Source organism: Prionailurus bengalensis, chromosome D2, assembly GCF_016509475.1.
Source record: "Prionailurus bengalensis isolate Pbe53 chromosome D2, Fcat_Pben_1.1_paternal_pri, whole genome shotgun sequence".
Lineage (NCBI taxonomy): Eukaryota > Metazoa > Chordata > Mammalia > Carnivora > Felidae > Prionailurus > Prionailurus bengalensis.
Genome location: NC_057351.1, coordinates 56,184,277 through 56,203,591, shown reverse-complemented (window position 1 = coordinate 56,203,591; position 19,315 = coordinate 56,184,277). Strand labels below are relative to the sequence as shown.

The following is a 19,315-nucleotide window of genomic DNA, read 5'->3' as shown; positions in this document are numbered from 1 at the left end:
GCTACAACATTACCCATCTCAGACTTCACTTCTTCCTTCTCTCCCACAGTTCCTGCTGCCCCTGCTGATTGAGAAAGTAGATTCTGAGATTCTGAGTGCCAAGCTGGATTCTCTGCAGACTCTGGTGAGTGGTTTCTTTCTTTCCAGGGTCCAGCTGTCTAGACGATTCAGGGGCGCTAACGAATATAGCAGAGAGCCAGGGAACATAATCCAGTGGCCTTCATGAGAGGGATAACCAGAATCTGGGCTTATATGTTGGCCTAAAGCAATCCCTCGTACCAGCTACCTAACTGTCTGGTCCCATAGTAACTGAGTGGCTGCTGAGGAAAGGCTGAACTCTATGCTTGTTTTCCATCAGTCGGGATGAACTTCCATTTTTCTGTGACCTGGATACGACTTTTGTAAAATCCTGCTGGTTCTATTGCTGAGAGCCATGCTCCTTCAGGTGCCATTCTACTGAGGTGCCTGCATGTCCTCGGAAGTCTGATTGTGTAGATAGCTGATGCCTGCGCTTTCCTTGGCAGAATGCTTGCTGTGCTGTGTACGGACAGAAGGAACTGAAAGACTTCCTCCCCAGCCTTTGGGCTTCTATCCGCAGAGAGGTGAGTGTTTATTAGATAAACTCACTACTGTTAACTCCCAGTTGCCGGACATGATGGGAAATAACACAGCCTGTCCTTTTCCCTGTTGTTGGCCTGGTTATTCAGCAAGCCAGTAAGCGGGCATACTTCTGGTTGAATGACAAGGGAAAGGGTCAGCTGTTTGATGATGGCACATGATCACCTTTGCATAGTGCCCACTTCCTGTCCTTCCATGGTAAGGAGCACAGGTCGTGGTGCATCTGGCACCATACTGAATAAGAGGGGAGAAGAAGAGACTCGGGAAAGGGGATCCCAACAGCCCCTGCTCAAAGTTGGTATCCTGTTTCTCAAAAAGTATGTGTATCAGTTCTAGTGGGACCAAGGACTTGGTGAGAATACACCCATTGAGAAGAAACTCACTTGAAGGGTTAATTTCTATGGCTGTACCCTAAAGGTTCTCAAACCCCACTCCCCAAAGGAAATAGGCAGTGGGTGGGTGGGCTCTCACCTAGTGCAGGCTCACCTCAGTAGCCATGGGATCCCTCCCTGACAGGTGTTCCAGACGGCAAGTGAGCGGGTGGAGGCGGATGGCCTGGCAGCCCTCCACTCCCTGACTGCGTGTTTGTCTCGCTCTGTGCTGAGGGCTGATGCCGAGGACCTCCTTGACTCCTTCCTTAGCAACATTCTACAGGGTAATGGGACCATGGCATCCAGAAAAGGGGTTGAATACAATAGAAAGGAGTTTCTTAAGGCCAGTGACCTTTCATGAGTAGCCCCCCATGTTCAGTGACTTGGGTGCTGGAGCTGTACTTTGATTTGAAAACAATTTGAGTGGTAACTGCTAGCAAACTGTCCGAAGTCTCAATCTCCAGCTCCTGTAGACTGCAGGGGAATCGGGCAGCATTCAGCGTACTCCCCAGGTCTGTGATGTGCTGCCTCTCTAGACTGCAGGCACCATCTGTGTGAACCGGACATGAAACTGGTGTGGCCTAGTGCCAAACTGTTGCAGGCAGCTGCAGGTGCATCTGCTCGGGCCTGTGACCATATCACCAGCAACGTACTGCCTTTACTGCTGGAACAGTTCCACAAGCACAGTCAGGTAAGGAAATGGAATCTTTTGAGGAAATGGTAGGACCCTTGCTAGGATCCTTTTCACAGAGAGAGAGCTAAGCATTGAGCTTTTCCCACATAATACATCTTGGGCTTTTCTCCCGTCAGCTTCTTCTGGTTCCCTTGTTCACTCTTTCTGACACTCTTACATAAAAGGATAATTTTCCTCACTTCCAGAGGAGCAGGACTGAAATCCTTTAAAATATTCTTTGACCGCAGTACCCCTTAAAACATTACAGAGCAACCAGCGGCGGACAATCCTTGAAATGATCCTCGGTTTCTTGAAGCTACACCAGAAATGGAGCTATGAAGACAAGGGTGAGGTCACCTTCCAGGTGTGGTGTCCTGGGGGCTGCTGAGCACTGTATTCCTATCAAGGATGGCAGGCAAGGAATGCTACAGAGAGGTACTCTAGAATAACAGCATTCCTGTTGTTCTGAGGTTGTAACACCAGAGCACACTTACCAGATGAGGCCTGTTTATTTTTTCCTAGACTACTTCCTGGACACCCAATGGATTAAGCTCTTTGAATCTTGCCCCAAGTTGTCTTTGCATCACTGCTGAGTCAGGGCTTCTCTCTAACCTGGACTCCGTCTGTCCTAGATGAAAGGCCGCTGAATGGCTTTAAGGACCAGCTGTGCTCACTGGTGTTCATGGCTCTGACAGATCCCAGCGCCCAGCTTCAGCTTGTTGGCATCCGTACACTCACAGTCTTGGGTGCCCAGCCAGGTACACTTAGGAGAAAGAGAAAAGAAAGGGTATTGGTTCCTTCCTTGCTATTTTCTGTCTTAAGAGAAGAGCAATCCTAATTCCTTGGTTCTCACTGTAAGTCTGGATGCTTTGGGATTTCTAATACGACTTTTGGAAGGGTTGTGGTGGCTACAGAGGAAGAAAGATGAGGTTTGTGTTTCCTTTTAACACAGATCTTCTCTCTTCTGGGGACTTGGAGCTGGCAGTGGGTCACCTGTACAGACTGAGCTTCCTGGAGGAGGACTCCCAGAGTTGGTGAGAATTGAAAGCAGCAAGCTGTCGCAGGGCTCTCTGCTTCTGACCCTTGGCTCTCCCTAAGGGAGTGGGCCTGTGCTTGGTAGAGCCAGAGATTTCAGGCTTCTCTTTTTTGGGGGGCATTACGAAGCCCTGTCCAACTTAGTGGTGTAGATACTTGAGTCCTGCTCTTCAGCAAGACAAGCTTGGCAGCCCACGCCCCTGAATCTGCCCGATGGCTGGCCTAGGCAAGAGAACAGTGGGCCAGGGCTTAGCTATTGCTCATCTGCCTTGTGTCCCCAGCAGGGTGGCAGCACTGGAAGCATCGGGAGCCCTGGCCACTCTCTACCCTGTAGCCTTCAGCAGCCACCTAGTGCCCAAGCTTGCTGAGGAGCTGGGTAGAGGTATGTGTCTCTAATCTTCGGTGGCTCGCCCCTTCCCAGGGATGTTTGGGGGCCTTCATGCATGCCATCACACAGTGAAATCCTGTCTCCTGGGTTGCTTGCAGGGGAGTTAGATTTGGCTAGAGGGGATGAGCCTGCCAAATGCTCCCGGCATCTGCGCTGTCTACAAGCCTTATCAGCTATATCAACACATCCCAGTATTGTCAAGGAGACCCTGCCTCTGCTGCTACAGCATCTCTGCCAGATGAATAAAGGTAACTACCAGGAATAATCATCAAGGAGCTAGGCTGAATGGGGAACCGTAGGCACATTCAGAGTTGATGTCTCTAAGGCAGTGGTTCCATTTGGTGACTATACATCGGTAGAATCACATGGGAATCTTTAAAAAATGTTGCTGCATGGGACTCGAGAATTTCAGGCCCTACTGATTAGAATCTGCTTTAAACAAGATTTCCAGGTAACTCCTACACACCACTGTTTCAAGGTATAAGTGACAACAGTCACTGCTACTGTGAGCCTGTGCATGCCCCACCAAGGGCTCTCACTATAACTTCCTCAGCTCCCAGCTCTGCAGTGCCCAGTCCTGCAGAAGATCCAATGGATGTTCCAGCACCTGATACATCTCAGAGTGTGGCTGGAGTTTGACTCCTGACTTTGCACTTACTATAACCCTGGAAAACCACTGGTGGTTTTATTTAGCCTCCACATCCTCCTCTATAAAATAGGGGAAATGATACTTCTAGGGTTGTTGTGAAAACTGAGAAAATACGTATGAGTGCTTCTGTTGCAGAGCTGACACAGCCAGTTCTGCTCCAAAATCTGAGTAGGTAAAAAGAAACAGCCAAAAGAATGACATTTCTTGGCTCTTTATCAACCACTCTTGGACTTTTTAGTCACTCATCTTTGATTATTTTTCCCATATTCTGTATCTGAAAGATCTGGAAGTGCTTTTAAGAAAACTTTACAGAGAATACTTTGTTACTACACAGGGTATATGGTTGCAGGAACCAGTGAAGTTATTGCTGTCTGTCAGAGCCTCCAGCAGGTGGCAGAAAAATGCCAGCAGGACCTTGAGAGCTGCTGGTATTTCCATCAGACAGCTGTACCTTGCCTGCTCGCCCTGGCTGTGCAGGCTTCCATGCCAGGTAACTTTCTCCACCCTGCACCTTCTCTGTCCCTCCTCTGGGCTTCAGCCTTCCACTACTGGTGAGCAGCACTGCCACTTGGAGGCTACCACTGACATTACATTTTGTCCCAGCAGAGGCTTCTTTTGAATCCTTTGTCTCCAAAGTGAAATTTCACTTCCAAGCAAAGGATGTCAACCTGACCAGTGGCAAGAATCAAAATCTACTCGTGTTAGCGAAACTCAGCAGGATGCACACCTTTTTTTCTCAATAATTGCTATGTAATTAGGTAGCATTGGGCTCTGGAATCAAGCTGACCTGGTTGGGTTTCATCTTCAACTCCACCACTTGTTAAGTGAAGATATTTAGCCTTTGTAAGCCTGTTTCCTCGCTTAAAAGGGGAAGAAATAGTGTAAAATCTGTATCACGGGGTAGTTAGTAAGGATTAAAAAAACACATGTGGTGCTTGGCAACAGAGTACATAGTGTGTATGTATGGCAGCTCCACGTATGTAGCTGTTATAATAATAATGACCCCTGACAATACATCGGTGTTATCTTTAAATTTTGGAAAAAACTAAAATAACTATTTCTGAAGTTCAGAAGATCGTAACAACTAGATTTATTTTCCACGTTGCCCAGTCTGAGGACTGCACAAAGTTCTCAAGAGCTCTCTGTAGCCCATGTTAACCATTCCTGTTTCTAGTGCCGTGCTCATGCTCAGGGCCACAGCACTGCTGGGAGACAGGTTTAAAACTGATGCCATTGTAACTAGAGTCATGATGATGACAGGATCTAATCATCTGAACCACAGTCGTGGCCTGGTGATTGTGTGTGTGTGTGTGTGTGTGTGTGTGTGTGTGTGTGTGTGTGTATTTTTCAGAGAAGGAGCACTCAGTTCTGAGAAAAGTACTGTTGGAGGATGAGGTCTTGGCTGCCATGGTGTCTGTCATTGCCACTGCCACCACCCACTTGAGCCCTGAGTGAGTATAATCATTGATGTGGCTTGACCATAGGCAGGATAGCAGTCTTAGGAAGAAGCAGCAGATAGCTGCCTTCTGAGCTATCTTTTACCCAGAATCAAATGTGGAGGGAGTTGTTTTGCTGGCAAAGTAAGAGGAAGTGGCTTTTTAGCACCATGGATTAGGGGGTAGGGGAGGCACGGGCTAATGGTTCTTAGCTACAGATGTGCAGAAGAATCACCTGTGGACTATTTTTGAAATATATGTTGCATTCTCTCACCAGATTGTAAGCTTCAGAACAGGGATTTAATCGGATTCACTGCTAAATCATCAGGGCCTAAAATGGGAATGGTTCTTGGCACATAATATATGCTGAATTAGCATTTGTTGGATGCATGAATGATCATGTTCGGGCCCATTGACTCAGTGACTCTAATGTGAACCCAGGGTACTTCAGAACCCTGGCTTCTTGGTGATACCTAGTCCTCTACCCCCAGCTTAGCTGCCCAGAGTGTTGCCCACATTGTGCCCCTTTTCTTGGATGGCAACGTCTCCTTTCTGCCTGAAAACAGCTTCCCTTGCAGATTCCAGCCATTCCAGGTGAGGGTCTGATGGACCAGAATGGGGAGAATCTTGGGACTTTCCTTCAAATTTTTAGGGCTAATCTGGGATAGGTTTGGGGCAGAAAAGCCTCTTGCTAGCAGGACAGGCTTGCTAGGGTTTTTCTCCCTTTACAGGATGGCTGCTCAGGGCAGAGGCGGCTGGTTGCATTGCTTATGGCCTTTGTCTGCTCCTTGCCTCGAAATGTGAGTACATTTGGGGAGTACCGTAGTTTAACCCTGATGAGGGGGAGGTAGATCCCAAGTGACTTCTGGGCAGAAATTTGTCATAGGCTAAGCTGATCTTCTGTTTTACTCACTGGAGAGTTTAGCTCTCATCCATCTTGACCCCTGCTGCCACTTTTTCTTCTTCTTTTTTTTTCTCCTTAAGTTTATTTATTTATTTTGAGAGAGAGAGAGGCAGAGAGAGTTTGGAACTCCACATTGTCAGGCTCCACATTGTCAGCAGAGAGCCCAACGCGGGGCTCGATCCCACGAACCGTGAGATCATGACCTGAGCCGAAATCAAGAGTCGGACGCTTAACCGACTGAGCCACCCAGGCGCATCCCCGCTGCCACTTTCTACTGCGTTTCTCTCGGAGTTCAAGTGTTCTCTGCGTGCGTTACATGGTCAGGTTTTATGTAGGTGGAAATCCCTCAACTGAACCAACTCATGCGGGAGCTTGTAGAGCTGAGCTGCTGCCCCAGCTGCCCCTCCTCCTCCACTGCTGCCGCCAAGTGCTTTGCAGGACTCCTCAACAAGCTCCCTGCAGGTACTGAAATAAGGCTGGGGCGGGGAGGGGAGGGGGTGGGGGGTGCGTAGGGAGCCTCCTGGAATTAATTACTGATGAAATCTTGGAAGCTCAGTCCTCCTGCCCTTTAAAAAAGGAGCTGCTAATAAGATAATAGGGCCTCCTAGGGGACAGCCCTTGGGACAAGAGTCAAGACCAGAGCTGGGCAAAGCATTACAGGACATAAAAAGATAAGAAGGTTCAAGCAGAGTGCTCTGTCTAGGTCTGTCACCCTACTCCCTACAGGGAGCTCTTAGAGATCATTTTTTACTAGAAGCAGACCGCTCTTTCCGAATACCAGCACCCCTGCGTTATGAGATACTAGCCTCTCATGCTAGCATCCTAGAGCTGAGTGGGCAGAGTCACAGCCAGAATGATACTGTTCCTTTCTGATGGCCTCTCAGGGAGCTCTGTGTTTAAATGATTTACATCATTTGTTGGTAAAGAAGAAATATGTAGCCTCTGCATCAGTGTTTCCTCTCTTATTTTTAGGGCAACAGCTAGATGAATTCCTGCAGCTGGCAGTGGACAAAGTGGAGGCTGGCCTGAGCCCTGGCCCCTATCGTAGTCAGGCCTTCACACTGCTTCTCTGGGTAAGGTCCCAGAATGGATTCTAGTTAGACAGTTCTGTCTGGTTAAATAAAAGTCTCTCCATTTGACCTTGAACCCTAAACATGCTTCTTGAGGTTTTGGGGTTTGAATGTCATGCATGCCCCTGTCAGACTGTTCTCTGATTACAGGTAACAAAGGCCTTAGTGCTTAGATATCATCCTCTCAGCTCATGCCTTACAGACCGGGTAAGTCTTTTCTGGAGCCAGGAGAGCCAAAGACCTAAACAGTAACTTCCCTGTTGATCCTTTTCCTCCCAGAAACCACTGCCATCCTCCTCATGGGTATTGAAGATTCATTCTTCTCTCCTGATGCACCTCTTTTCTCCAGCTCATGGGCCTCCTGGGTGATCCAGAACTAGGCCCAGCAGCAGCTGATGGCTTCTCTCTGCTCATGTCTGACTGCACTGACGTGTTGACCCGTGCTGGCCATGCTGAAGTGCGTATCATGTTCCGCCAGCGGTTCTTCACAGATAACGTGCCTGCTTTGGTCCAGGGTTTCCATGCTGCTTCCCAAGGTGAGAAGGGTCTAAAAGGCCCTAAATATATACACCTTTTCTTTACTCAGGTCACATTCCCTAAAATAATTTAAGATGTGAGAGTGCTTCTTTAGAGCTACAGTGTGATCTGTACCTAAAAGGCTAAACTTCCAGAATCTTGTCCCACTCTTTTCCTTTGATAAATCTTGCTTTTTCTTAGCTTGAGGTTTTTGTTTGTTTGTTTGAACCTCTTTCTCGGCTAATGTCCCAGCTTCATCAGAGATTGGAGTTGAATGTTCAAACTGTATGTCTGAGACCAGTTTCTTCCTAAGCTTTTCCATGTTTTTACAGATGTGAAGCCAAATTACCTGAAGGGCCTGTCTCACGTACTTAATAGGCTGCCTAAGCCTGTACTCCTACCAGAGTTGCCCACGGTGAGCCCTGCAGTCAGAGCCTCAAATGGGGACTGAGTCACTGCCCCCAGCTGGTGCTAGAAACGGGGGGACAGGGAGGTGGAGGAGAAGCAGGCTTACCACATACTGCCTTTCTTCTGGCCCCTTAGCTGCTCTCCTTGCTGCTGGAGGCCCTGTCTTGCTCCGACTGTGTAGTTCAGCTCTCCACCCTCAGCTGCCTTCAGCCTCTTCTACTGGAAGCACCCCAGGTCATGAGTCTTCACGTGGACACCCTTGTCACCAAGTTTCTGAACCTCAGCTCTAGTCCCTCCATGGTGCGTTGAGCCCCAGCAACTCTTTGGCACCTACGTCTCTCCTTCACGGGTCTCCCCTCACCCCTGCCCCTTACGGTTGTGTTCCAGGCTGTCCGGATTGCCGCATTGCAGTGCATGCACGCTCTCACTCGCCTGCCTACCCCTGTGGTGAGTACCTGAGATGGCTCTTTCTGGCCTGGACACTTCTGAAAAGAGCCAGACAAGCACCTTTTTTGCCTTAGTCAAATGGGACTGACCACCCTGCTGTGTGATTGAGGTGCAAACTGCGAGGTACGCACAGACATGGATGTACCTATAGTAGAACGGCCATCCTGCCACATAGCACACTCTGGAATCACTAAAGGAGAATAGGAAGAACGTTGGTTGTTGAGTCAGAGAAGCAGCCCTTTCGGTTGCCTTGGCTGAACAAGGCTGTGGTTCTTCTAACTCCACAGCTGCTGCCGTATAAACCACAGGTGATCCGAGCCTTAGCCAAGCCCCTAGATGACAAGAAGAGACTGGTGCGCAAGGAGGCAGTGTCAGCCAGGGGAGAATGGTGAGTTTCAAAGTCATGGATGAGATGGGATTGAAATGAGCCTCATCACTGATGCCGCCAACCTTCTTTTTGCCTACAGGTTTCTGCTGGGGAGCCCTGGCAGCTGAGCCCTCGGTCCTGGCCTACGCTGTTCTGACAGACAATCTAACCTGGAATTACTAACTATCGAGCCATGTTGCCCAAGGCAGGGAGACCACTGGCCTCTGATTGCCTCTCCTCAGGCCTCTGTTGCATGGCTGTATAGGAAACATAGGAATCCTGACTTCTAATGGATTTGTCAAGTTAACTGAGTGTGAGACTACTTGTGTTTGAGGAAAGATCTTGGTCTTAGGGCTCTTCCATTTATTTGTCAGAAAAAGGGAGATATGCTGCTGAGGGGTGAATGAATGCACATGAATGTGGCCCTGAGGACCAGGGATGATGGATGTGTGTGTACCTGCTGGAGAATAAAGATTTCTTTTGGTAATGGGGCTGTCAGGTATTTCCTCCCCCCCATTCATGCCTCAGTGGCACATAACCAGAGCACCAGTGCATAAGCTATAGGAACACTAATGACAGAGACTGGCCAAGAATTTTCAGGGTATCCACCCCTCCAAGTAGAGCATAGGAAGCATGACCAGAACACCCACTCACTAGGTCTTGACCCTGACTTTTCCCTTCCTCGCCCTAAAGTAAAGGCAATGAAAAGCTGTATATCTTTAAAAATCAAATACCTTTATTTTTCACCTTCAGCAGCATGTGAGAAGTGGCAGTGACCTCAGCAGTAGGCCTGGTGTCTTTGCCCTGTTGAGGAGCCAGGATCTCCGCTCTACCATTCAGGTGTTTTCTCAGACAGTACGTGGAAGAGATGGTGGCCAACCCCAGTGCTGGAACCTGGAGGAGGTCGGGGTCAGCACCCGGCAAGGTTGCTAGCTGCCTAATCTCCAGTCTGGGGCTGGAACTTCAGTTTGCCTGAGCTGAGTAAAGGGACATCAGTCCTAGGATTTCTCCACATCGTGCCTGGTTCCTGCAGTGGCCAGCAGATTGGTCCTTGGGTTGTCCCTGCATGGTACTCTAAGGCAGGCCCACTGATTCTTTTTGCCCAAGGATTCCAAGAAGCTGTCCTTGGAGGCCCTTGAGACAATGCAGGAAGCAGAGTGGCACACAGGTTGTGACAGACACAATCCAGCTCACACTGCCATCACAGAGGCTGAGTGAGCAGTCACCCAGGGAGGGGGTCCCAGGTCATTCCATTCCCATGGGGCAGGTGACTGGAAGGCAACAGCACCCGAGTAAGCCAGTGCCTACAAGAGAAGATAGAATGTCCCTGAGTTCCAAGAGTTCTTGGTCTTCCTTCCTGATCCTCATTCCTCAGCAAGGAGTCAAGGTATCCTGAAGCAACTTTGGCATTAACCCCAACAGTAACAAAAGTTCTAGTATGTCCAGTGTGCCCTTCGGTGCTTTTAGAGGTTTCAAAATAAACCTCTAAGGCATCACTGCAAGGAATGACAGGCAGGAATGTAATAAGGACAGGAAAGGGGGGAAGGCAGGTACTTCTGGTCACCTAGTTATTACTGCCTTGGAGTTGCAATCTGAAAAGTGATTTACCCTGATCTCTTGGGCTAAGGGAGATAACTTCATTTTTTTGGTCTTAGGACCTCTGTTAAAAATAGACTGCTGCAGTCCCACACGTTGTTGGTTTGAACTCCAGACACTACCATACCAATGCGAGGAGATGGGTGGTCACCATATCCTACCTAGAGGTCCCTTACTGACCACTCACTGCTTTCTCAGGATTCTGTTGTGTCATCTGTAAGCCTCATGCGCGTATACCGCAGTTTTGGCCCCTAGCCCCTTTGGTTCAAATGAACAATGATCTCTACTCCCAGAGTCTGGATTTGTATTGTCCTGTAGGGTAGCCACTAGCCACACGTGCCTATTTAAACTAGTAAAAATAAAATGTCAATTTACGGGTGCATTAGCCACATTTCAGGTGTTCAGCAACCATATGTGGCTGGTGGCTAACGTCTTACACAGCACAGGAAAAGAACATTTTTTCTCTAACCATAGAGAGTTCTGTTGGACAGCACTAGTCTAGATGTTCTACTTTACCTTCCTGTGTCCACACCCAGGAATACCTTCCAGTTGTCCAAGCAGCCGTAGTTGTAATGATTCCTGAAAACCTAGAGCCAAGAGAAATACAGGTTTCTACAAACCCCTTTTATTTACTCCCCCTCCTAATTTTCAAGCCTAAATTGGCTAGCTAAAGCTCAGCCAGGTGAGTTCTGACCTTTTATGATGCCTGCCCTTGTTGGCCCTAGACTGCGACCTCTGTTTTCAGGACAGCGGGATCAGTTACCCTCCACCCCAAGCCCCCTACTCACTCTGCCCTTGGCCTGCAGCCGACGTCTCTCCTTCTTGTTGATGTGCCTTTCGATACTAGTCTCCCCTCGACTGATGAGAACAGCATGCCATACAGTTAGGGCACCCAAGGCAAGTGCTACAGAACTAAGAAAAGAGGGGCCAAGGTTGGTGGGGAGGTTACAAGTAGGTATGAAATTGAACTGAGCTGTAACAATCAGCTAGAGACCTCTCTGCTGAAGTCCCAGCCTACATCCTAGGTGAGTTCTTACTTCACTACATCTATAGAAAGCATCAATGAAAATGCGTCAACATGAGCTACGAATAAATTAGGTGAAAAGAAAGGTGGGGAAATTAAGTCTGTGTTACTAATAACAATGTACCATACTTCTTAAAATACCTGTGCTTAGGAAACTGCAGCGGGTAGTGAAAACAGCCAGGTTAGAACGGGCAGCATGCAATTCAGATCACAGTTCTCCCGTTCCCAACTGTGTATCACACAGCAACTCACTTCACCTCTCCTCTTCAGTTTTCCTCACCTGGAAAATGCAGTGCCCTACCTGGAAGCAGTTTAACTTACCTTGGCACATAACACTCCATGCTAGCATCCTTAGTGTTCCCTGCCCCAAAAGGCTGAAGAAAATGAAGCACTGACTCTTTGCCAAGCTAAGTTACACTAAGAACAGCAGCAGATGACACAGGCATGGGACCCTGCCTACACGTGCGCACTGGAAAAGGTTTTTCTGAAGCTGTCCCCCATTTAAACCATCAAAAAAGAGTGTTAAATACCTGCACAGGAACCAGAGGTAGACAAGACTCTTGTGAGTCACCCTTTCTCGGAAGGAGAAGGTGGGTGGTGGGGTCTGGTGATACGTCTAGGAAAAGAGAAGAGCAAGGTGGCTCATTTGCTGTTGATCTCCAGCACAGCCCCCAGCACCTGCAGGCAGGGAAGTGACCCAAACCCAGGATGAGAAAATAGGGAGTTAAGCCACAGAGGAGTCAGGGCAGCAGCCAGATGGGTGGGCCAAGCCCGGAGGCATCACCATGTGGACAAACACTGGGCAGAGCGGGTCTGGACAGGATGGCAAAGCATAGGAGGAGCTGACCCTGGGCCTTCAGGTTTGACAACACAAATGGGGCTCCAGGGGAAGCCGCTCTGCTCCCCAGCTAGAACTCCCTCAGTGTGTGGCTGCGATCCTCAAGAGGAGGCTGGGCCCAGGCCCGGAATGCGAGAACAAGCAAGGAAAACTTGAGTTCCACTAAGGACTAAAAGGACAGCAGAGGTTAAGTGGTATAATCGTGAGCCCAAGACGTCTCCAAATAAGGGGTCCTCACAGGCCTGGGAGAAGGCCTGGCATGGATGCCGAAAGACCAGGAGCAAAGAGTGATCAGACTGGCCCAGCCTGGTCCCTGTCCCCTGGAACCCCATTACACAGACTAACACAGACTCCTTGCTGCTCAGGCCGTCTCCAAGGCAGAGTCCCCGCTCAGCCCAAAGAAGGTGATGATGGGATAGAGAGCCCAAAACTATCACAAGCCAGGGACTTCCAGCTTGTCCCCAGGCCACTTAGTCCGCCCATGGCCCACAGCCTCCCAGAATACCCCTGGATCCAGTCTCAAGAGGCCCCTCAGCCAGCCTCTACAACTCCACTAGCAGGTGGGCCCCCGCTGCCTCAGCAACTCTACCCCCTGGCCTGAGCAGCAGGAGGCAGTGGCGTGGGGACGGCCCACCTGGTTGGCAACCGCCTGTAGTTTGTTCTTGTCGAGCTGTTTCATTTTCTAAGGGGATGGAAAACAGTGCTGGTTATACACTCAGGCCTCTAGGGTAGGGGTGCTACCAGCCCCACTCCTTAGGGACAGATTCCACACCCCAAAATTCTACTGAGCTGCCCTGCTCTAGCTATGGGCTCACCTCAATGGCAGCATAAGCTTCCCGGAAAAGGTCCCAACTTCCGTAGCTGCAGTAGACACAGCCCAGAGTCATGAAAAAGCAGAAAGAGAAGAAGTACCGATGGTTATAGTGGCCTACACAGTTGTTTAGCCAGGCTGGTGGGGGAAGGATTAAGGACAAGATCAAACACACAGCTTCAGGTCTCTCTGGTTCATTCTTGCTTCATGATGGCATCATCCAAGCACAGGGCCTCCAGTCACCAAGAACTATTTCCCGAAGGCAGGAAAATATGGGACTATTTCCAGATGTTAAAGCTTTTCAGAGCCCTCACAAGGCCCACCGGGAAATCATGAAAACTGAAATCCTTAAGCAAAACGAATCTGCCAATACTTCAACCTAGCTGGTGTCAACCAGCCATCTGTCTGGGACAGCAGAAGGGGACCGTTGGTTCTATCTGGCATGCCCAGTGGACAACCTGAAGCCCAAACATCTCTTTCCATCCCACAAACGTTAACGTGGTTAGAATAGATGCCTCGCTCCAAGATCGTCCCATAGAACCTGTAAGCCTCCTGCTTCCCTCGGAGATGGCCAGCCCCACCACTCCTCTCCTAACTTTTCATGAGCCCAGTGTTCTTTGAGGGATGCTAGAAGCCGTGGTTGTGGCCCTTCGCCCAGTGCAGGTGGCTGGAGCTAAAGGAGGCCTCATGCAGAAGAGATAATAAAAGGATACGGCAGTGATGATCCATCTTCAGCACACACCTGTGAGGGAGGGACACAGGCTCTGTTACGGTGGCCAAGGTTCTCGAGATGTCAGTGCCAATCCTTTCCTACAAGGACCAGCATCCTGCTGAGGTGGAAAGGGCACAGACTTTGAAGACAGCCAGGCCTTGCTTCAAACCCTGTTTCACTAGCTACGTGAACTAGTAGCTTGGACAAGGTTAACTCATCTCTCTGTTTCCACAAGCGATGACAATACCTAACTCACAGGACCGTTCTGAGGACCAGGCGTCATGACATGAGGGTGCACTGCCTGGTGAGAAGACTTCATAAACATCTTCTCGGACTCCAGGCCTACATTTTGCCCTAGGGCTTCAGCAAAAGGGTCAAAGCTGGGGTTCACAGCAAGCAAAGCCAAGACCCACCTATTGCAGATGCTGCAGTGGTGTGTTCGGGCTGGCTTGGGGTAAATACACTTCTTACAGATGGAGACCGTTGCGATATCATTCCTACCCTGTGCAAAGGGAGAAAAGCATCGTGACAACCGTGGCAGCGAAGCTGGGTACCTTAAAAGATACCAAGGCCCTCTCGCTCCCCCACGCCTAGGACTGGCTCTCGCAGCCTGCAGCTCTCTCCTTCCGGTATGCTCCTGTGGGGACCCACCTGGGGTGGGTATCCAGGTGGAGTGGTGATGGCCTGGTAGTAATGGAAGACGATGAGGATCAGATTCCAGTGGCTGTAGAAGAAGTGCCAGCAGAGCCGTGGCACTGAGTATGTTCGGAGGATGAGAGGCAGGACACACAGGTAGGCGATGGCCACAATGGAGCTGGTCAGCACGATCACCAACACCACGAACACCTGCCAGCACCAGTGAGGTCAGGTAGGCAGTGAGAGTTTGCCAACACCAAGAGTAGACTCAGGAATTTCCCCGGGGTAGGGGGCTGGTATGGGTCCCAAACCCAGTGTGGGTCCATCAGACATGTGTCCTTCTGCTACCCCAACACGTCCCTTTTCCTGCTCCCTGGGCATCACTCACCACCCCACACCAACGGATCACGTTGTCCACCAGCCAGTAGATAGGCTCAAAGGCAGCATCGACAGCGGTGTCACTGCCACCAAAGGAGTTGTAGAGCAGGGAGCGCAGGCAGACCTTGCCATAGCGCCAGCGCTGTACCAGGCCCCGGAGCAGAGGTGGGCAGCGGCGCCTGTAGCCCAGGAGCAGAAGCAGGCGCAGGCAGAGGCGGGCGGGGCCCAGCAGCAGGCTCCGCTGGCCCCGCATGGCTCCTAGGAGAGCATACCATTGTGAGAAGCCACTCTGGTCCTGTCCCTCCCTACCCCACCAGGGAGGAGGCCCAGAGCACTAGCTTAAAGGCAAAGACCTAAGGCCCAGCTGGGCCAGTCACCAGCTGTGAGACATAGGAAGTCACTCCACTTCTCAAGGGAATGGGTGGTGCCAATGCCCCAACCAGATTACATGGGGTAGGGTCTGGAGGTTCTGAGCGTGCAGAAGTCCTACTTACATTACACCACTGGGCGCACAGCAAATCCAAAATGATGCACTCCTAGAGTAAGGGGCCACCCACAGTAAAAGGCTGAGGGAAAGGCAGGCAGCTCCAAGCCAAAGCAGGGTTTTTTGGAGTTCTCTTTGTAGACAGACCATTGGGTGGAACACAGCTGACATGCACAAAGCTGCCACAACCACGCCTCTGTGGGCACGCCCACCACAGCAGAGGATTCTCAGGGTATCCCGCCTGCTCTAGACCAATGACCCACCTCCTAACAATTGCTCTTCACCAAGGAATGGCCAATGGGGGAGTGAGTACATCATATGTTGATCCTACATCTAGATCTTCCCTGGTGCTGAGTCTTAGCAAAAGATATTCCTTTTTCTTACTTCCTCTGAGCTGATGTTACAGGCCACCAGACCCAACCTGGTGGCATGAGAGTCCCTGTCTTCTGTCAGGACACCTCAGCTACCCTCTGCATGACATAAGATGCTCTGTCTCCAATTCCAGTCCCAGCCCCACCCCAAGGATACAAAAGCCAAGAAAACTTCAGTTTTTACGGCAGAATAACACCACAGGCAGGAAACACTGGCAGTGGGAGGGGGGCCTTCCTGCTGTGGCTCATGGAGACCAGAGAGCCTATCCTCTCAGTGATGAGTCTCCTTGGCCCAATTCTACTTCGATACTCACAAGTCTTCTCTGCAGCTGCTGCCCTTGGCCCCAAGCTACCCAACCAGCCTTCCGAGCTCTGCAAGTGCCTTCTTCTCCTCTATGTGATTTCTACCTCACCCAATAGCCACGGGAGGTCAGCTGCCCAGGTAATGTCCAGAACTAAAGTCATGGATTCCGTTGATGATAGTCTCATCAATTCTGCAGATTAAAGCCCTTACCAGAAAAGAAATTATCTGATTTCCCCCTAGGGCTACTGTGTCCTCAGCAACTCCACTGACTTATTTAAAAGGCAGCTCAAAACCCAACAGAAACTGGAGGAGGCTGCTCCACTGTAGGGATGGTTTCCGTTCAGTAACTGGAGCAAGGTACTCTCCTTGCACACTGGCTTATCACATGAGGCCTTTCAAAGAAAACACTTTGTAACCTCCTTCTACAAGTTCTGTAAATGACCTAAGGCAAAGAGGAATCCAGCAGACAAGGCTAACAGAGAAAGAGAGATGATGATTCAGTAAGGACCTACTCTCTGCATCAGGATAAAGAAACTGGCCATTCCCATCACCTCCTAGGAGCTAAGAGAATTAAGGAGCAGTGCAGAAAGGGAGTAAGTAAAAACTCAACCTTCCTACTTCCCGAGTTGGAGTCCTGTTTCTTAGAACCATGATATGACCTGAAGCATGAATTTTCTTTTTCCTTTTGAGTTTAATTTATTTATTTTGAGGAGGGAGGGGCAGAGAGAGGGAGAGACAGAATCCCCAAGCAGGCTCCACACAGTCAGCAAAGAGACTGACATGGGGCTCAAACTCACAAACCATGAGCTTATGACCTGAGCTGAAATCAAGAGTTGGATGCTTAGTGGGGCACCTGGGTGACTCAGTCGGTTAAGCGTCCAACTTCAACTCAGGTCATGATCTCACGGCCCGTGAGTTCAAGCCCTGCATTGGGCTCTGTGCCGACAGCTGAGCCTGGAGCCTGCTTCAGATTCTGTGTCTCCCTCTCTCTGCCCCTTCCCTGCTCACGCTCTGTGTCTCTCTCACTCTCAAAAATGAATAAATGTTAATAAAAACTTTTTAAAAAGAAGAGTTGGACACTTAGCCAACTGAGCCACCCAGGCACCCCTTGAAGCATGATTTTTCAAAATAGTGTACAGCCAGAGTCAAATGTAAGAGTGAGCCAAAAATTTTACCTCACAACAAATCCAAGTGACGTAGACTGTCCACGCCATTGTTCATTCCCTTATGGTGGCTAATGGAAAGTTTCCTATTTGCTAAAATACTCTTTATAGCAATAACTTGCAAATAAGATGCATTCCTCACCTTTAATAAACATGAATTATATTACCATCTCTCCTGTCTCCAAAAACAAGAAACATTCCTTTTCAGATTCTCCACCTCCCATATTGTTCTCAACCACCTCTGGAATTCCTGACTGTATAGGAAATGCCTGACTTAAGGACTAGACTTACCAACTCTCATCTATCCCATAACATCATTACTTAGGGCTCAATTCTGCCCTTAAGTAGTTCTGTGACCTTGGGCAAATCACCCAACCCTGCTAGAACTCAGTTTCCTTGTGTTTCCATTCAGTGACAGGGTAGAGTTAAATGCTAAGGTCCTGTCCAGCTCTAATCCTTTAAGATTCTATATATACACTGGGTTAAGGTATAAATGAAATAGTTACAAATGCTTAGCACAATACCTGGCTCACAGAAATACTCAATAAGTACTTATTGAATGAACGGAGGATGCAGAAACGGTGAGGTTGATCAGATGTCTATCTGTGCTTACAAACAGCAGCAAGCGCACTCCTGCCAATGTGGTAACACTAAATAAGTATCTGCTACTGTCATTCTTCATGATCAGTAAAAAGCAATAGAAACCATTAGAATCACAGCACTTAAGAGCTTAAAGGGATTTTATAAAACAAATCCAACCAGAAATGAACCCAAACATGTGAACTGAAAGTTTGCAGAGCTACAGATCAGATTTGAGTGAAGAGTCTGAAGCCAACCGCCTTGCCGCTCATTTTAGCTAGTAGGGTTTAGGGGGTATGGAGATGCCAGGGAAGAGATATGTGGCCCATGGGGCCACACTTGAACATAGAGTTCCTCATTTCTCAGGAAATTGAACCACAGCAGAATTCAAAAAATTGTGATTTTGTGTGTGTTGTGGCAAGAGCGTGAACATGGGAGAAAACAGAGCAAAGCAGAGCTTCACCTCCACCCCAAGCACAAGCCCTTAGCACTCTGATCCCTCGGTAGTAACCACAGACCATAGTGACTTCTGGCACCAGATTAGAGGGGATTGAAGGCCATAGCACTCCCCTCTTTCCAAGGCTCTAAGTCACCATCTGTTTTCCAAGGGGAAACTGGATTGGTGGGGGCTGGAGGGTTTGCACAGGTTAGGTTCCAAAGCAACCAAAAGGCAAGGGAAACTGAAATGAAAGTCATAGCAAATCTCAAGTGGACAAAGATGCTGCTCTCAGGATGTTTGCTGTCTTAAGCAATAGTTGTCAATCATCAGTAAGAGTAGCATTCTACTCATGTGCAGACTTTCGTTCCGAACTAACATATGCTTGAAAAAGTTAAGGATGGGCCCACATGACCTGAGCTCCGTTTGCGAGGATCCGACTGCAAGATCTGAAGCTGCAGTCACAAAAAGTCTTTATTTCTGAACGAGGGAGGCGTGGCCAAAGTGCGAAAGACTGGAAGTAAAAAAAACCTTGGGTTCCGGTTTGGGCTCTACCTTGAACTATCTACGAGGATCCTGAACAAGTTAAATCCTATCTCTGGATCTGAGTTTCCAAATCTGTGAAATGGGCAAGTTGGGTTGGCCTCCTTCCATGCTCCACGCTTTACAGCTGCCCGGAGGGTGCACTCCGCCAGGCAGGGCACGGCCGTGCTGGGCGGAGCAAGGAGAGAACAGGAACCCGGACTAGCAAAAAGGCCCCGAACAGGGCCCGACCCTAGAAAAAAGGGCAAGACTGGGGAGCAAAGTCCGCGGCTCCGCTCTTACCTGCCGCCTGCCGACTCCCCAGTCAGCCAAATGGAACCCCGCAGCCTCCACCGCCGTTCCCTGTCACCCCCTCCAGCTCCGCAACCCGGCCGGGCCCGACTCAGCCCAACCAACCATCCTCTGCCAACCCCAGCACCAGCCAGCAGCCTGGGACCCGCCGCCAGCCCATCCTGGACCACAGGCGCAAGCGCAAGCGCAGGCGTGCCGGAGCCCCGCCCCCGGACTGGTCCCGGGGTAACCTGGGAAATAAAGTTTCCCGGAGGCTCCGATGATCAC

At 49.6% G+C, this 19,315-nt stretch overlaps 2 protein-coding genes across 9 annotated transcripts in view; one reads left to right on the top strand and one right to left on the bottom strand.

Annotated features, from left to right (window-relative positions):
* The window catches only part of MMS19 (MMS19 homolog, cytosolic iron-sulfur assembly component), a 33,749-nt gene extending 24,380 nt beyond the window's left edge, over positions 1-9,369 (top strand). For 2 of the 5 annotated variants that reach the window (XM_043597138.1, XM_043597142.1), the window contains 22 exons: positions 50-124; positions 525-602; positions 1,135-1,273; positions 1,526-1,680; positions 1,931-2,009; positions 2,295-2,420; positions 2,615-2,696; positions 2,979-3,079; positions 3,184-3,333; positions 4,069-4,224; positions 5,086-5,185; positions 5,662-5,764; positions 5,902-5,970; positions 6,410-6,536; positions 7,047-7,147; positions 7,295-7,351; positions 7,494-7,680; positions 7,993-8,075; positions 8,204-8,368; positions 8,456-8,515; positions 8,803-8,903; positions 8,983-9,369. In XM_043597138.1, coding sequence (XP_043453073.1) covers positions 50-124; positions 525-602; positions 1,135-1,273; positions 1,526-1,680; positions 1,931-2,009; positions 2,295-2,420; positions 2,615-2,696; positions 2,979-3,079; positions 3,184-3,333; positions 4,069-4,224; positions 5,086-5,185; positions 5,662-5,764; positions 5,902-5,970; positions 6,410-6,536; positions 7,047-7,147; positions 7,295-7,351; positions 7,494-7,680; positions 7,993-8,075; positions 8,204-8,368; positions 8,456-8,515; positions 8,803-8,903; positions 8,983-9,010 — 2,322 coding nt within the window. In that variant the 3' untranslated portion in view covers positions 9,011-9,369. The remainder of the gene's footprint in view (positions 1-49; positions 125-524; positions 603-1,134; positions 1,274-1,525; positions 1,681-1,930; positions 2,010-2,294; positions 2,421-2,614; positions 2,697-2,978; positions 3,080-3,183; positions 3,334-4,068; positions 4,225-5,085; positions 5,186-5,661; positions 5,765-5,901; positions 5,971-6,409; positions 6,537-7,046; positions 7,148-7,294; positions 7,352-7,493; positions 7,681-7,992; positions 8,076-8,203; positions 8,369-8,455; positions 8,516-8,802; positions 8,904-8,982) is intronic. The other 3 variants (XM_043597141.1, XM_043597139.1, XM_043597140.1) reach the window with 3 other exon arrangements.
* A 227-nt stretch (positions 9,370-9,596) lies between these two features.
* On the bottom strand, positions 9,597-19,270 carry ZDHHC16 (zinc finger DHHC-type palmitoyltransferase 16). 4 transcript variants are annotated; one of them, XM_043597143.1, is made up of 11 exons: positions 19,040-19,270; positions 14,888-15,135; positions 14,515-14,709; positions 14,277-14,365; positions 13,865-13,893; positions 13,156-13,289; positions 12,975-13,022; positions 12,033-12,118; positions 11,267-11,390; positions 10,995-11,065; positions 9,597-10,186 (listed from the first exon to the last, which is right to left on the bottom strand). In XM_043597143.1, exons 2-11 carry the CDS (start codon positions 15,128-15,130, stop codon positions 10,105-10,107), a joined length of 1,101 nt encoding a protein of 366 aa, XP_043453078.1. In that variant the 5' UTR covers positions 15,131-15,135; positions 19,040-19,270; the 3' UTR covers positions 9,597-10,104. The 4 variants fall into 4 exon arrangements, with proteins under 4 accessions (XP_043453078.1, XP_043453079.1, XP_043453080.1 ...); XM_043597144.1 differs by lacking the exon at positions 12,975-13,022 and having other exon boundaries at positions 19,040-19,259; XM_043597145.1 differs by lacking the exon at positions 13,865-13,893 and having other exon boundaries at positions 13,156-13,201; positions 19,040-19,228.
* Positions 19,271-19,315: the final 45 nt, after the last annotated feature.

Excerpts from the sequence above, each read along its gene's own strand:
- ZDHHC16 (XM_043597143.1), bottom strand. The coding sequence starts at position 15,130 with ATGCGGGGCCAGCGGAGCCTGCTGCTGGGCCCCGCCCGCCTCTGCCTG. Across the intron at positions 11,391-12,032 it reads TACCTCTGGTTCCTGTGCAG|TTCTGTAGCACTTGCCTTGG; the intron begins GTATTTAACACT and ends CTCTTTTCTTAG. Across the intron at positions 11,066-11,266 it reads GGCTGCAGGCCAAGGGCAGA|GTTTTCAGGAATCATTACAA; the intron begins GTGAGTAGGGGG and ends TCTTGGCTCTAG.